This window comes from Pseudonaja textilis, chromosome 2 (genome assembly GCF_049901715.1).
Source record: "Pseudonaja textilis isolate UNSWEBS1 chromosome 2, rPseTex1.2, whole genome shotgun sequence".
NCBI classification, from domain to species: domain Eukaryota; kingdom Metazoa; phylum Chordata; class Lepidosauria; order Squamata; family Elapidae; genus Pseudonaja; species Pseudonaja textilis.
Window position 1 is genome coordinate 238395859 of NC_141991.1, and position 14937 is coordinate 238410795.

The 14937-nt window shown below is 36.3% G+C and overlaps 1 protein-coding gene across 4 annotated transcripts in view; it reads left to right on the plus strand.

Moving 5' to 3' along the window:
- Nucleotides 1-14937, plus strand: part of NADK2 (NAD kinase 2, mitochondrial) — a 38130-nt gene that overhangs the window by 4842 nt on the left and 18351 nt on the right. For all 4 annotated transcript variants that reach the window (XR_015742394.1, XR_015742393.1, XM_087927383.1 and 1 more), the window contains exons 2-7: nucleotides 3024-3112; nucleotides 4800-4888; nucleotides 6691-6772; nucleotides 12042-12125; nucleotides 13920-14056; nucleotides 14379-14457. Coding sequence is in view for 2 of the 4 variants with exons in the window: in XM_087927383.1 (XP_087783509.1) it covers nucleotides 3024-3112; nucleotides 4800-4888; nucleotides 6691-6772; nucleotides 12042-12125; nucleotides 13920-14056; nucleotides 14379-14457 (560 nt within the window). In the remaining 2 variants the exon portion in view is untranslated. The remainder of the gene's footprint in view (nucleotides 1-3023; nucleotides 3113-4799; nucleotides 4889-6690; nucleotides 6773-12041; nucleotides 12126-13919; nucleotides 14057-14378; nucleotides 14458-14937) is intronic.

Below are 14937 nucleotides of genomic sequence, written 5' to 3' on the forward strand. Positions count from 1 at the left end.
TTAAAGTGGGGTCACTGTGCGGATTCTGATATTATCTGCACAGGATGCTTTGACTGTGAAAGTCTCTGAATTGTATCCATTCTATTAATTAGCAAAACATTTCAATCTTTTCCCAAGGATTTAGAAATGTTGGTACTCATTTGAAACACTTTTGTCTATTCAGTAATGATAAAATAGTTACTAAATAACTTCTTTAAACAATGTTATGGTTTTTGCTTCTTTCTATTGTATTTATCCTAAATGAAAATGACCCTGAATTTGAAAGAAAAGGGAGATTAGATAGAAAAATATTAGAAACACAGGCAGAAATTCTTTGCAAAGCTCACACTTCCCCACTTTGTCAATCTGATTTACCAACACACACAGTGTGTGTGTCTGTATCTGTATAAACACACACACACAAATTGTTGACAACTAACTAAACTTAACCACTAGTAAAATAAAACAAGATAACTTGTATTTTTCAGTTGATCCAGTTTTGATGAAATGTTCATTTCGTGAGCCTAAGTTAAGAAATTGGAACTAGATAAAGTTGGTAATCTACCATAGATGAAGAATTGTTTCATCAGTCCTAGAAATAATTTCCCTGTTTCTTGCTGCTCTTTAGACACCCTCAAAGTTGTTTCAGGGCAGTAGGCTACTAGTAAATTTTAATTTTTACCTAGAATAATTAATATTTAAGGGGTTGTTGTGACCCTTCCAGTCATGATTATACCTTAATATCATTAAGAAAATAATTGTAGACTAGAATATAAAGACTGAAACACCTATAAAGTATCTTTTTCAGAGTTCTTTTTTTCCTGGAATGTAGTTTTGGTAAGACATTCTTAACCCAATGAGATTGGCTTTGTTGACTTTTTCAGTCTCTGAAAAAGACTCTGATAGTGAGTATTTACGACATGTTCTGATAGCGTTATCCAAAGGTCAGACATTTGGACACATTAGCTTTAGTTAAAGAAACATTTTCAGTGAACTAAGTTAGTTTCATTGTATGACTGGATTGAAACATTGTCTCTTGGGGTTTGTGTGTGTGTGTGTGTGTGTGTGTGTATTGCAATAATAAAAACTAATACAAAGTAAATTTGGAAAGAAGGTAAAAAGTAAAAGTGGAAAAAGAAAATAAAGAAATAAAGAAAAAGAAAAGAAACATATAAAGAAGATAGTTCTAGTCCTCATCACGTTTAAATGAATTTGGTAGTCTTTTACCCTTCTGTAAAATTGAACATATCTCTTCTTCCTATAACTGCTCCTTATTTATAAACAAATCCATAAAACATAAACTTCTCAATAGTTTTTTTTTAAAGAATGTCACATATAAGGCTTTAGAATCATAACAGATTAATACCTCATATTAAACTGTGTTGTCATTAAATAGAGCAGAGTTGAACATTTTGTTAGCTCGGATAAGGAGCTCACTTGCAATGTGACTTATGTACATATAAGTCTATTGTGAAACTAAGATATAGCAGCAGTTGTGCCATTCTAATGATGACCTGGTGTGAAGGTCTTTTACTGATACATATTTTTAAATGTTTCGAATGTCTTGATTTTTTTTTAAATAACATGGTATTTCAAAATTCCTGGAGGTAATTAACACAGCATTCACAATGTAATATGTGGGTTACATTCATTGAGAAGTGCTCTGAGCAGGGATTAATATAGAAATACTATGTATCTTTTTTGTTATTTCTGATCAACTATACTCTGGTATATTGAATAATGTAAAGAGTTGATGTTCTAATTCCTTTTTTGATGGATCATTGTATTAACTTGACTAATTAAAATGAAATGAAATGTAGCATTGTTTCTCTAGCTTTTTGCTGCTGTATACTCACTTTGTTGTGAATTTATAATATACATAAGTTGTATATTAAGAATCTACCATAGTTTACCTCTACACATGCAACATCAGATGATACTCTTTCAGTTTAGTCAATCAAATACTTCTGTGAATCTTTCAAAATATGTCCAATCAGCTGAATAGTCTGACAATGAATACAGAGAATGCAGCCAAAATTTTGAGGGCTGTAGAGAATTTTAATGAAGTGATTATTGAAAATGGTTCCTGTTAAAAATATAGCTGATTCTGTTTTCCCATTTGTTCTATATTTCTTTTGATTTACTAGGTTTATTTTAATTCTGTTTTCTGTTTGGTTACCGTGATTGAAGTAACTCAAACATGTGTAGTTACATGACAGTTTTGGAGCTGTTCCAATTTGTTGACAGACATATTCATGTAATTGGGTCACGTGATTTTGTGTATTAGTTACTAGGTAGTAGGAAGTTAGTATGCAAAAGTTATTGCAATTATTCCCTTGTAATGATAAAACTATGTCCTGAGGGGGTAGGCTTAATCCACTACTCTTCTCTACAAGATGGGAAGTCTGTAAGAATGTTCCATCCAGGAGATTTAATAGACTGTTTTCAGAGAATTATTTCATAGTAGTAGTAAAAACCTGGTCATTAGGAATATGGAGATGGTCCAAGTAAATGACATGATTGTTCTAGGTTGTATTTTTCTATGTAAAACTGATTTACAGTAGTGTCATATTCACTGAAACAGAGCAAAAAATGAAGTCAGAAAATAAAATTCAGACAGAGGAAAAAATATCATCTTGAACTGGGAAACTATAAATGATAGCTTCCGAATAAGCAGAATATGAAGCCCATTTGAAATAATGGCTTCATTTCCTATTTTGCTTTGAAGTTATTAACCATCGTTGCTTGGTTTGAACAAGATGGGAAACTTATGTGATGTGAGGAGGCAGTTATTTGTAGATGACATACTGTTCATTAAGATAAAATTTGATTAACATGATTAATGTATATATTTAAAGTCTGTAGGTTTTAAATGGTAACATGTTGCAAATTCTTACATTATTTTTTAATCTTAAAATATTTTTTATAGATGTACTTGCTTCAATTAGTGGAAAAATAATTTTAAAGTTTCTAATTCTTTGCATCCTACCTTTTTAAATTGCCTGTGTTATTTCAATTTGTTTTGCCAATTTTCTCTTTCACAGCTTGCATTAAAAGGATCTAATTACAGTGGTCTATTAGAACGGCATCGGATTCATACAAAAAATGTGGAACATATTGTAAATAGTCTAAGGTAAGGATGTATATCAAGAATGTTGATTATAATTGAAATAAGGTCAGTGAACAGAGGCTCTGAACATTTATACATTATTCTTTTATTCCCTGTTTTAAAAATGTTAGACAATGCCTCTGATCCAGTAGTGCAGGTAGTCCTTGACTTACAACTATAATTGAATTGGAATTAGAGTCATAAGTCATGCCACATGGGCACTCCAAATTTTACAACTTTTTTTGCAGTAATTGTTAAGCAAATCCATTGTTCACAATGGGTGTTTTTTGCCAGCAAGCAGAAGTAAACACCAATTTTCAGCAAAAAACCCATATATTATGGTCACATGACCATGGGATATTGCAAACAGCCATAAATATGGACTGGTTGCTGAGCACCCAAAATGTGATCACCTGTGATCACATCTAAAGCTATAATGTGAGAGTTGGGAGGATTGCCTTCAAGTCAGTCTTGATTCTTTTGTGGTGACAGCTTGCACTAGTTCCTGCAGCTTTCTTGGCAAGTGGTTTGCCATGGCCTTTTTCCTACGACTTAAGACACTGGCCCAAAGTCATGTAGCTGGCTTTGCACATAAATTAGGACTTGTGGTCTCTTGGTTTTTAGTCTGGAGCCTTAGCCACTACACAAAACTGGCTCTCTTAATCAGCAACACCTAATCTGAGCTGCCAACATGACTGTGTGATACTACAAACAACCATAAATGTGGGCTGATTGTTGAGCACCCAAAATGCAATCACATGGGTGCGGGGATGTGTGTGATCACTAGAACTTCAAATCCGGATTATAAGCAACCCTGGGGAGGTCAGTTGTAACTTCAAACAGTCGCTAAGCAACTTGTCGTAAGTCAAGGAATGCCAATATATGAACATTATAATTCCTGGTGTTTTCTTGGCAAGTTTTTTCACAAGTGCATTACTATTGCCTCTACCTAGGGGATGAGAACTAAGGCAGGATGAGAATTCATGGTATCCTGATTTCTAGCCTGGTGCCTTAACCACTATACCAAATTAGTTCCTACATTTTTCTGATTCCAAGTGGGTTCACCCAGGGCTGGAATACGACAGGGTTAACTACCGGTTCAGGATTTATGAGATTCGGTGATTTATGTGTGCTTTCCTGCATGCTGCGAGCCGCACGCCATCAGCACGCTGCGTGCAGAGAAGCAGCCTTTGAAACAGCCCTCTTTTCCTGATTTTTTAACTGCAGCTGTGCCTCGTTCGGCAGCTGAAGTTGAAAAATCAGGAAATAAAGATCAGGTAAGAGCCTGGGTGGGCGGGTGGGCAAAAACATCAGCAGACATAGAACTGGTTCTATATCTGCTGCTTTTCAGAGCTACCGGTTCTACAGAGATGGACAGAACCGGTAGAAACCCACCCCATCAACAAAATTCTAATGATGTTGTTTAATTCTTGCAGATGTATGGATTACATGGATTTAACATGTGAGAAAATTGAATGCAATAAGTGGATATTTTCATGCAACTGATAACTTGGCCTAATGTAAATTATTGATCTGTTTCACAAAATTGTCAGTAGTTCATATGAATTTTGTCAGTATTTAGGCTTTATTTAGACTTTAGGCAGTATTTAGACTTCCTTTTTTTCCTAGGAGGTATTGACTGACTTCACTTTTTGCGTTTCTTAACCATGAAAATGAGAACAATCACTTGCTTTTCAATATCTCTCTGTAGAAATGAGAAGATTGAAGTTCGGCTTGTGAAACGGAGAGACTATGATGAAGAGACTGTCCAATGGGCAGATGCTGTTATAGCAGCAGGAGGTATTAACTTGTGAGTGGGGAAATGTATTTTGAGTTATTGAAAACTTGAGTAAATACATTTGCAGAAATATGAAAGCTAAATTTGCTAATCTACAAGTAAGTGTAAACAAAAATGTTGGTGAACTGCCAGGACCTGATGAGACTGTACGATCCAATTAAATCCAATCCTTTATTTTCTTACACCTAAGTGACAGAATATTGCCAAACTAAAGCTATAACTTTCTTACCTACTGATGTATACTGATATATTCTACCGTGTGATTACCCTGAACCTCTTTCCTCTGGGATGAGTCTCCCCATCTTTACACCATCTCCCAGCCCTCCCAGCTTGCACCAATCACTTGCACACCCTCTTTGACATGTGCCTCCCATACATCCTTGTGCACACTTTTCAATCCATGCCACACCCTCCCAGACCTTGTCATGCCTCTCACATATATTCCCTGACTCATACCATATTCTCCCTGACCCTTGCTGCACCTCTTGCACACCTTGCCTGCACTGTGCCTCTGTCATAGTTTTGTGTACTCTTATGCACCCTCTCCAATATAGCAGCAACCTGCCTGCCAGCCTGGCACTTCCCATTGATTTCTCCACTTACTTTGGATGTGGGAAGCCTGCAGGAAGTTGCTTTGCTTAATGACTGGGGGGGTTCAGTTAATCGTGGCAACTGGACTGCAGATTTTGCTACTGCTAAGCGATTCGGCTGCACTTTATGGCCACATTGCATAGTGGTGGAAATTGATTCCAGTTGCCAGGGTGCTGGTTGCCACTTTTAAGATCCTGTGTGATTCTGAACCAAGTTATCCGGGCGTCCACTTTCTCTTGAACTTATCTGACAGTGCGAACAAATCAAATAGGGTCAACTTCCTTCTGATTCCCATTTGTAAAAATACACCATCTGATGGGGTTTTGAAAGTAGGTATTTTCAGTTACCTCTCCAATATTCCAAAAATCCTTCCTAGCAGATGTTGGTTTAATCCTTATCTTCTGGTTTTCAGAAAAAAACTAGTTATTCCATTAAGTACAGGAACAGAGGTTATGCTCTGAATGAATATTTGAATTCACTAGATGATATAGTTGTACTTTTTTTTGTATGATTTGATAGTGTATTTGGATTATTTTATGGGTGAATTTATTATTTGGCGAGAATACCTTAACCCAACCAGCCATTGATACAGAAATTTACTATATTAAGAAAAGCAAAATGGATTATTGTTCATTGTTAATTTCTTATTGTCTTTTATTGTTATAGTATGATTTCAACAACTTTGTACCTCTCAATATATCAAATAATAAATATTGCAAAAGGACTGTTGAACCCTCCATATTAGAATAACAATAGCTTGATGACTTTCCCTCATAATTATTGACTGGAGTTGCCTGTTTCAAATGCACCATTGCAAAATAATTTCTCTGATTTCCAAACCTGATAAGTAGTCAGAAAGATACTATGCTGTGAAACATTGCTGAGAGCTCTGATAGGATCATGAAATACATACTTCCCTATCCAGGGAGAATCTAATAGTCATCCATCAGAATATTTTACCAAATGAAGGTTAATTATTAGTTTAACTGAGTCTGAATCCTGAATCAAGAGTTATCCTCTCCAGGAGAGCATGTACCTCTGCTGTTTCAGGTGATTGCCCTCAAAGATGTGTTAGTAGCCCCCAAATGTGTTGAGGCACATATCAGCACAATATAACTCTTCTTTTCACCTTAAGATGTTTGTCCAATACTTCATTTTGGAATGTTAAAATATTCTTAAACATGCTTTGATACCAAGCCCTATATTTTCCTAGGTGATGGAACAATGCTTCTGGCGGCCAGTAAGGTACTGGATCAATTAAAACCAGTTATTGGAATAAATACAGATCCAGATAGGTGAGCGTAAGATTTGCTGTATCTTGTAATGAGGTTGGGTAGCCAAATAAATAAATGACACATTATAGCAATTTAAGCTCTATAAGATATTTATGGTGCATTATTTTATATTCAACCTTTTCCCCACATTTTTTTTACCTTTTACCTATATGAAAATGTCCTCAGAAACATAAATGGTCAGGTTAATTCAGTAGCAGTATTATGTATTTGGAAAAAAGCAGAATTGTTCTGTAAGTATACAAAATATTCCTGTAAGTTCATAAATGTAACTGTTTTAAAATATTTGATGTCAAATATTTATTTATTTGTATCACACCTTTATCATTTTTACAAATAATTCAAGGTGACAATACTTCTCCGCGCTCCTCTTTTCCCAACCACAACAATCTTGTAAGGCAAGTTGGGCTGAGAGAGAGTGATTGGCCAAAGATCATCCAACTGGCTTTCATGGGACTAGAACTCATGGTCTCCCGCTTTAACTACTTGACCACTAATCCTTACCTAATTCTAATCCTAATCCTGATGCCTTAACTGCTAGACCAAACTGGGTCTATCTATATGCCTAAATAAATCAGATGTTCTAAATTAAGGTCTACAATTTCCAGTATCGATGTATTTTATTTACTTACTGGAGTTATATTCTGCTTTTTTCATTTGCCGCCCACAATTAGTCCGTAAGATAGGTGGAAATGAGAGATAGTAACAGGCCACAAAATTGCTAATGAATTCCATGGTTAAGTATGAGCTACAACAGGGGTCACCAACCTTTTGGACCTCAGGGACCACCAAACTTGTACTTTTAAATCCCAAGGACTTCTAATATGAATTGTTTAAAAAATATAATATATTTAATATAAAAACTTATTTTTATATTAAATATAAATTTAATATAGATATAGATATATATGCTTATTATATATAAATGCTTATTTAATTATAATAAAATAGTAAATGCTTAATCATAACTGTGGGGCAGAGCGAAGGGAAAGGAGGGGCCTCTCTCATCCTTTGTGGGGGAAAGGATTTAAGAAGCCACATGGTACCTGGAGGCTGGGAAGATTTGGGCGGGGAGGAACTGGCTCCACCTCAAACGAAAGAAAAGCAGAGCTATCTCATATCTCCCTCAAGTCAGAGGAAACTTCTCCCTCCTTTCCAGGTGTGGCTGCCTGGGGTTAGGAGAGGGAAGGAGGGCTGGGCTGGAAGTGCTGACAAAGACGAGCTCCTAATAAGCAGGCAACACCTCCCCTTTGGCCTCCACATAGGAGGACTCCCCGAAGCTAAGCTCCAGGTTTCTCCCATCGCTTCCAAGCAGAGAAAGGTCCCTCCCTGTGTGGAGGCCGAAGAGGGGAGGTGTCGAGCCCAAAAAAGCTCAAGCTCTCGCCTGCACAAACAGGCTGGTTATTAGGAGCCCGTCGTCCTCGGCACTCTTTTGGTCTGTGCATTTGGTCTCCCTAACCCCCGCCCCATGCCAAAGGAAAGCCAGCAGACTTCTCCTTTCCCCTGCTCCTTTCCCCGCCACTCAATCCTACTTCGGGACGGAGGAGAGCATGCTGGAAATATGTGTTGGCATTTCCAACACGGTGCTTGCCTGCAATTCTTTGCGTTCCTCCAGGCCTGCCTTGCTGGGGTGGGGGGAGCAGCTCTGATGTCTCTGCTGCTCCCCCAGGAAAAGAAAGCGAGGAGAAACATAGCTCTTGCTGGGGTGAAAGAGCAGAGATCGGAAGGCACAGGCAACAGAAAGTGGCGCTTTTCAAGGGCGGCAGCTTCCGTCTTCTCTTGCCTGTGCCTTTCTTGATCTCAGCTCTTTCGCCCTAGCGAGAGCTATGTTTCTGCTTGCTTTTCCTGTGCTTTCCCTGGGCAGCGATGGCTGGGGCCGTGGGGGGGGGGCAGGAGAGCAGAGCGCCGAGAGGGACGAGGAAACTGATGCCGACGCCCCATTCCGAACCTCTGAACTGGATGGTGAGCGCAAACTTTCTCATTCCCTCCACTCCTACCACCACCAGCTGGTACTTTTCCTGCCCCGGGCCGTACCTACAGCCCATGGCCATCAAGGAAGTACCCAGGCCAGGAGAAGCAAACTGGAAGGTGCGGGAGTGCCACGCAAATGCAAGTAGCACGGTGCTCCTGCACCTTCTGGCCATCTCCAATATTGCCACTTCAGCCCGCCTGTGCTACCAGCCCCCTCTTGCTGCAACAGCACCATTACCTCGTCTTGCCCGATGAGGGATGCACTGTTTTTTGCAGATTTGCTCTCGGCAAAAGGGTGGGAGCCAAGGGATGGGTGGGCCTTAATCCAGGGCTCAGCCTGGATTAATTGCTTTGGGGGGTGCTTTGGGGGGACATTCCTGTGTGGCCCACCAAAATTTTCTTGCGGTCCATTGGTTAGCGACCACTGAGCTAGAATATTGGTTTTCCTGATCTAAATTCAACACTAAGTCTAATAGTATACTGGTATTCATTAGCATCAAAAGACATTTTTGTCTGATGGCTTATATAATTCTCATTAGAAGTGCATTCATTGGCATTTTTAGCTCATGAATTATATATCTTGAATCCATTATAATGTAAATATTACATTGTCATCTTTCGGGAGTCCTCTGATTAAAATCAACATACCTATTGCCTTTTAAAAATTTTATTCTTTTAATGTTATAGTTGTTTTTTTTTGATGTAATAGTTGAATTCTCACTTCAGAGTTCAGGGGAAATTGGAGTTAATGTTTGGTTGTGAATCTTGCTTTTACCTAAGTCTTGTTGTTCTAAGAGTAACTGAGTGTTACTATTGATAATAGCATTTGATTATCTTAAAGTAGTGCTACTTTCTACTTGGCTGTATACCTAATGCTATACAATGTACTGCAGTTCATTGATTATATATTAAAATGAAATTTCATTTTAAACAAAATGAATTCTATCTCTTGTATGTTGCAATATAATATAATATAATATAATATAATATAATATAATATAATATAATATAATATAATATAATATAATATAATCTTTGCTTTTAAATATTTATCATGTGCTATTTTCTCCTCTCTTTCTTTGTCTCTAAAGCAGTAATTTGTGGGTTTGGGAGGGTTGCCTTCAAATCAGCCTTGATTCTTTTCTTGACAAATGGTTTGCCATGACCTTCTTCCTAGGGCTGAGAGAGAGAATGGCTCAATGTCACATAGCTGGCTTTGTGTGTAAAGCAGGATTCGTGTTCTCCCAGTTTTTAGCCTGGAGCCTTAGCCACTGCACTAAACTGGTTCTCTTGATCAGCAACATCTAATCTGAAAGTAGTAAAATTAATCTATTTTTAAAACCCGTGTATTTTTAATACCATGAATTGATGAAAGGAGAACATCAGTAGGTAGCTTGCATAATAGCCTCTATGTTAATTTGCATAAAACGTGAAAATGTCGTAGGCAAAACTGTGTATTAGTTGCTTGCAAAGTTCTGTCCAAAATGTGTCAAAATTTACTAGTATTGTTACTATGAGCAGGGAATGCTACATATGGCTTAGCTATAATTAAGATGATAGTTTAATATCAGTTTCTCTATATTATTAAAAGTATTATATGAAAGCCTTATAGATCAAAGCCATGATGGATAGTGGAGACAAATATCTTTGGACTGGTATGGTGATAACCATGGCATATGCAGGAGAAGCAAATGACTTGAGTTGTATTTTTTTCTTTTTACTCTGCTTGTAAAGGGTTCCTTTAGTTGACTTTGGCTGCAAAAAAAAAATGAACTTAAACATGTTTTGCATATCTATGGAACTAAAAGAAAAGATCTGATATAATAGAACTCAGTTTGTGCAATTGACAGATACATACAGAGAAACATGATGTAAATGGTCTGAGCAGAAGTTCTTTCATATGTAAACATAAATCAGTTCACATGTAAAATTGTTAGTTGTGCTTATGATGAAAAATTAAGAGGATTGGTGAAGGATGCTTGGGTGATGAGGTGCTTTGATTCACTTTGGTAGTGTCAAGAGTGAATCTTGGGGAAAAAATGGACATGGAGGAAGAGGAAAAGAAGTAAAAGAAATGAGAGAGGAAGAACAACTACTGCAGGAGGAGTAAAATCCTATATGAATAAGTATTAGAAGATAAATTAATCTCCAGACAATGATTGAAAAGTGGATGCGAGGAAAGACGATGAAATAAAATGAAAAGAATTATATCACAAGGTGCCACTGAAGTTCATGGAGAAGTATGAATAGGTAATATTGAAAAAAAGGGTGCTTGGTGGAATGGCGAACCTCTGTAAGGGGTAATGTATAACATATAAGCAAATATTTGCAGCAAAAATTAGGAAGAGTTGAAAGACTATAGGAAAATAGTTGTAAAAATATACTCAGAGAGGAAGTTGTATTCATCTCCCTTATTCCACTGAAGATACCATACATGTATTTCCCTAAATTGCTGATCTTATAAAAATGTGGCTTTTTGTAAGGCAAGGACATTTGTCAAGTACATAAAACTGCTTCTAGTATAAGAGCATGTTGCTACCTTCTTTGTTGTATGGAATTGGGAGTTGAGTTCGTCTAGAGAAATATCAAAATAAGCTGAATGTGGTCAGAATGGAATGCTTCGGAAGTGGGATATAGAACAGGAGAGGGAAGTGGCCTTGCAATTGCAGGAAAATAAGATGCTGATTCCAAAACACCTTGTGACATTCAGTTGGTGCCTGGATTCAATCATGCATTCTATGTATTTCTTTCTTGTCACTCACTTTTGTGTTCAGTGTGCATCTGTTCATTCTGCATAATTCAGCATCTGAGAGGTGGAACATTGTGAAAAGAAATAGTGAATTAAATGCTATTGCTGTATTTTGCTATGGGTTTTTTTTTTCTAGAAATGCCTTTAATTTCTATCGCTTGCTATTTCTTAATCCCATTCTGTGCTTGCTAACACTGCATACCTTAGAAGGTAATAGTGTGATGGGTATGGGTTTTTTTTTGAGAGTTGTTGCTTTTGTCCACTGCATACATTTAAATATTTAAATTTAAATATTTAAATTGAGGTCACAAACAAGAATTGTTGTGAAATAAAAGACTTCAGTGTATTCGACGTGTCTGAGAAATAGCTGATAGCTCAGCCCCCCATGTTTACCAATTAAAATGGATGAGAATTCAGTTAGAGTAATATAATCCATTATTATATGACACATTCCTCTTTTACAATGGGTGAGAGGGAATAAATCTTTGCTTCAAAAATGTACTGAGTTTTCTAATACAATGCACTATTTTTCCATTGTTATTTGATATACAGATCTGAGGGCCACTTGTGTTTACCTGTACGATATACGCACTCATTTCCAGATGCTTTGCAGAAACTTTATACTGGTGAATTCAGGTAATATAAACTTAACTCCTTAGATAACTTTGTCTTTAAAAATCTTTTTAGGTTTTAAACAAATATTGTCTAAGTATAATTGACATGTATTGGGGATAAAACCTAATGATTATTTTTTCCCATCCTACATTAATGTAGAAGAATATGAATCACTGAATGCAAAACAATGCTTAATTTTCACATATACGTATTTTGAAGTCAGTTTTAAATGAACTCAAAATATTGTCAAGAAATGGGCAAGAACTATGATATGATGATTAATATAACTTGGTAGAAATCAGTGTAATCCAACAGTGTAAATAAACTCAATTAATTATGAAACTCACTATTTTTAAATAGAGAGTAGTAACAGTATCAGCATTAAAAACAAGGCCACTGAGAGATAAAAGGGTGCTAATCTGATGAAGTCATGACAGGGTTGCAGAAATACCAAATAAAATGGACAAAGGTCTAATGGGATACACATACCTCTTCTTACAACAGCCAGAAGAAGCTGAATGTACTCAGTGGATACAACATGCTGAAAGTCTGACAGAGTGGGAAAAATGGTGGGAGGAATGGGCTTGGCTGGAATCTTCAGTAGGAACAATTCAGGTAGTTATGTTAAGACAGGCTTTAATTATGAATAAAGTTGAAAATAATGGTGAATCCTTCCTTCCCTTCCCTATTTCACATGGCAGCACCCATCACATTTTCCTACATGTCGTGCAAATCACATAGGTTCTGAAATGGAGAATTGGTTAGAAAACACTTTTCCCCCTCACTATGGCGCAGTGGTTACAGTGCAGTACTGCAAGCTACTTCTGCTGCAGCCAGCTGCCTACAATTTGGCAGTTCAAATCCCACCAGGTTCAAGGTTGACTCAGCCTTCCATCCTTCTGAGTTAGGTAAAATGAGGACCCAAATTGTTGGAGGCAATATGCTGACTGTAAAGCACTGGGAAGCAGGATATAAGTCTAGGTGCTATTGTTATTTTGAAAAGTATGATGTGAGAAGGCTCTATAAATGTTAGAAGAAAATGGAATAATCAGAGTAGCCTTTTTAAAAAAAAAGATATGTATATGTTTGGTTAAGCTGATCACACGCTATAGTTCAATTAGAAATTTAATTCTGTTAATAAGATAATAAATTTCTGATCATTGTGTACAATGATTATCAAATCTACTAGTTATTCTTCAATAGCTGGTATACTACCATTCTGCTTAATATTTGTTAGATAGGCTAACCAGTATTTTAAAAATAATTAAAGTAAATAAGGAATTGGTTATTTTATATTTTGGTGACATGCCTACAGATTATCTTCTAAATATTGTATACATATGTGACCATGAATCTGGCAAAAATAATGAATTAAACAAGTCATAATTTGATTGTAATAGGAATATAATTATTAATTTTATTAAGAGGAATATTAAAGCAACAATTGCATTTTTCTTTTCCTTAAATAGATTGTATAATATTTAGATTGATTGGTTTCACACTAAATCATCTTGTATTGTTCTGAAAATTCATCTCTTCCAACATCAGAAAACCAGAAAAAGAACATTTTGTCTTTGGGATACTTGAAGTTAAATTGCCCTAGAACTTTCAGAAATTATTTAATAATTTAGATTGTGAATAAGAGTATGAATTTCATTCCCATCAAATAAATTTCTTTGTGAGTTAAGTAATGTTTATATGAAATAGTTAATATTTTTCTGAATGCTGTATGGGTCAGTTGTAGTGGTGATTCATGAAAAAAATTGTCAGCTGTTTTAGTTGCTTTACTTTTTGTGTTATCCCTCATCTTTAAAGATGGCAATGGAGGCAACGAATCCGGTTGTACCTTGAAGGAACTGGTGTTAATCCAGTCCCTGTAGATTTACATGAACAGCAACTGAGTCAAGAACAGCACAGCAGGGCCCATGTTAATGGAAGATTTCAGGATCAAAGTGAGTACTGTTTTTCTCCAGAAATGTATTCATCTCTGATTGATGATAGTACCCAATCTTAAACTGTCATCTTCAGCTCTTAATTTACCATCTCAACGGAGTAGGAGAACATATTCAGAATAGAAATAATCAAATGCTTCTATTAAGTGCAGAGCTCCTATGAACAGATGCAGTCAGGTTTGTATAAAATGAATGCTTTGTATCAAGTCTGAAAATAAAGATCATCTTAATTTTAGTTCAGAGACATTTTCATGTTTGAGTGTGTTTTTAGAGACATCTGCTTGGCCTATATTTCACCCATGTAATTTGCCCATGATTGCAGGATCTCAGATTTCTGAACCACACCTCTTGCCTGTAAGATCGTTAAATGAAGTCTTTATTGGAGAGTCTCTCTCATCCAGGTATGCTAAACATCTACTTGCAAGCATTACTGTTTGGCATAGCCTGTAAACCTTTATTTGTATTAAAACATTTCCAAACTACCTTGATTCATAGTCTCTTCAATCAATCTTTATATTCTTTTGCTTTCTTACTGATTAATCTGTTGAATTGCATTCATACTTGATTACTGAATCCCAATAATAATATTTTGCTTCTGAAGCCTGTGAGCAAGCAATTAAGTGCTATATTTTTCAAGAAGTCTTACATATTCATTTTATTGTGAGTTGTTGAAAGAAAAATCATTAGCTGGTCTTTAATGTGTCTAATTTTCACCTTGCTTGTTATGTCTTGGTATTGGATTTTTGATTTTTGTTCTCACTGTTCCACTGGGCTATGTTAGCTATGTAAAAATTGCCTTTTCTAGCATTGTCTAATAGAACTTCATATTGAAGTAAAAATAAATAAGGGACAAGGGGATTTCTCTCACTTGTGGCTTGAAT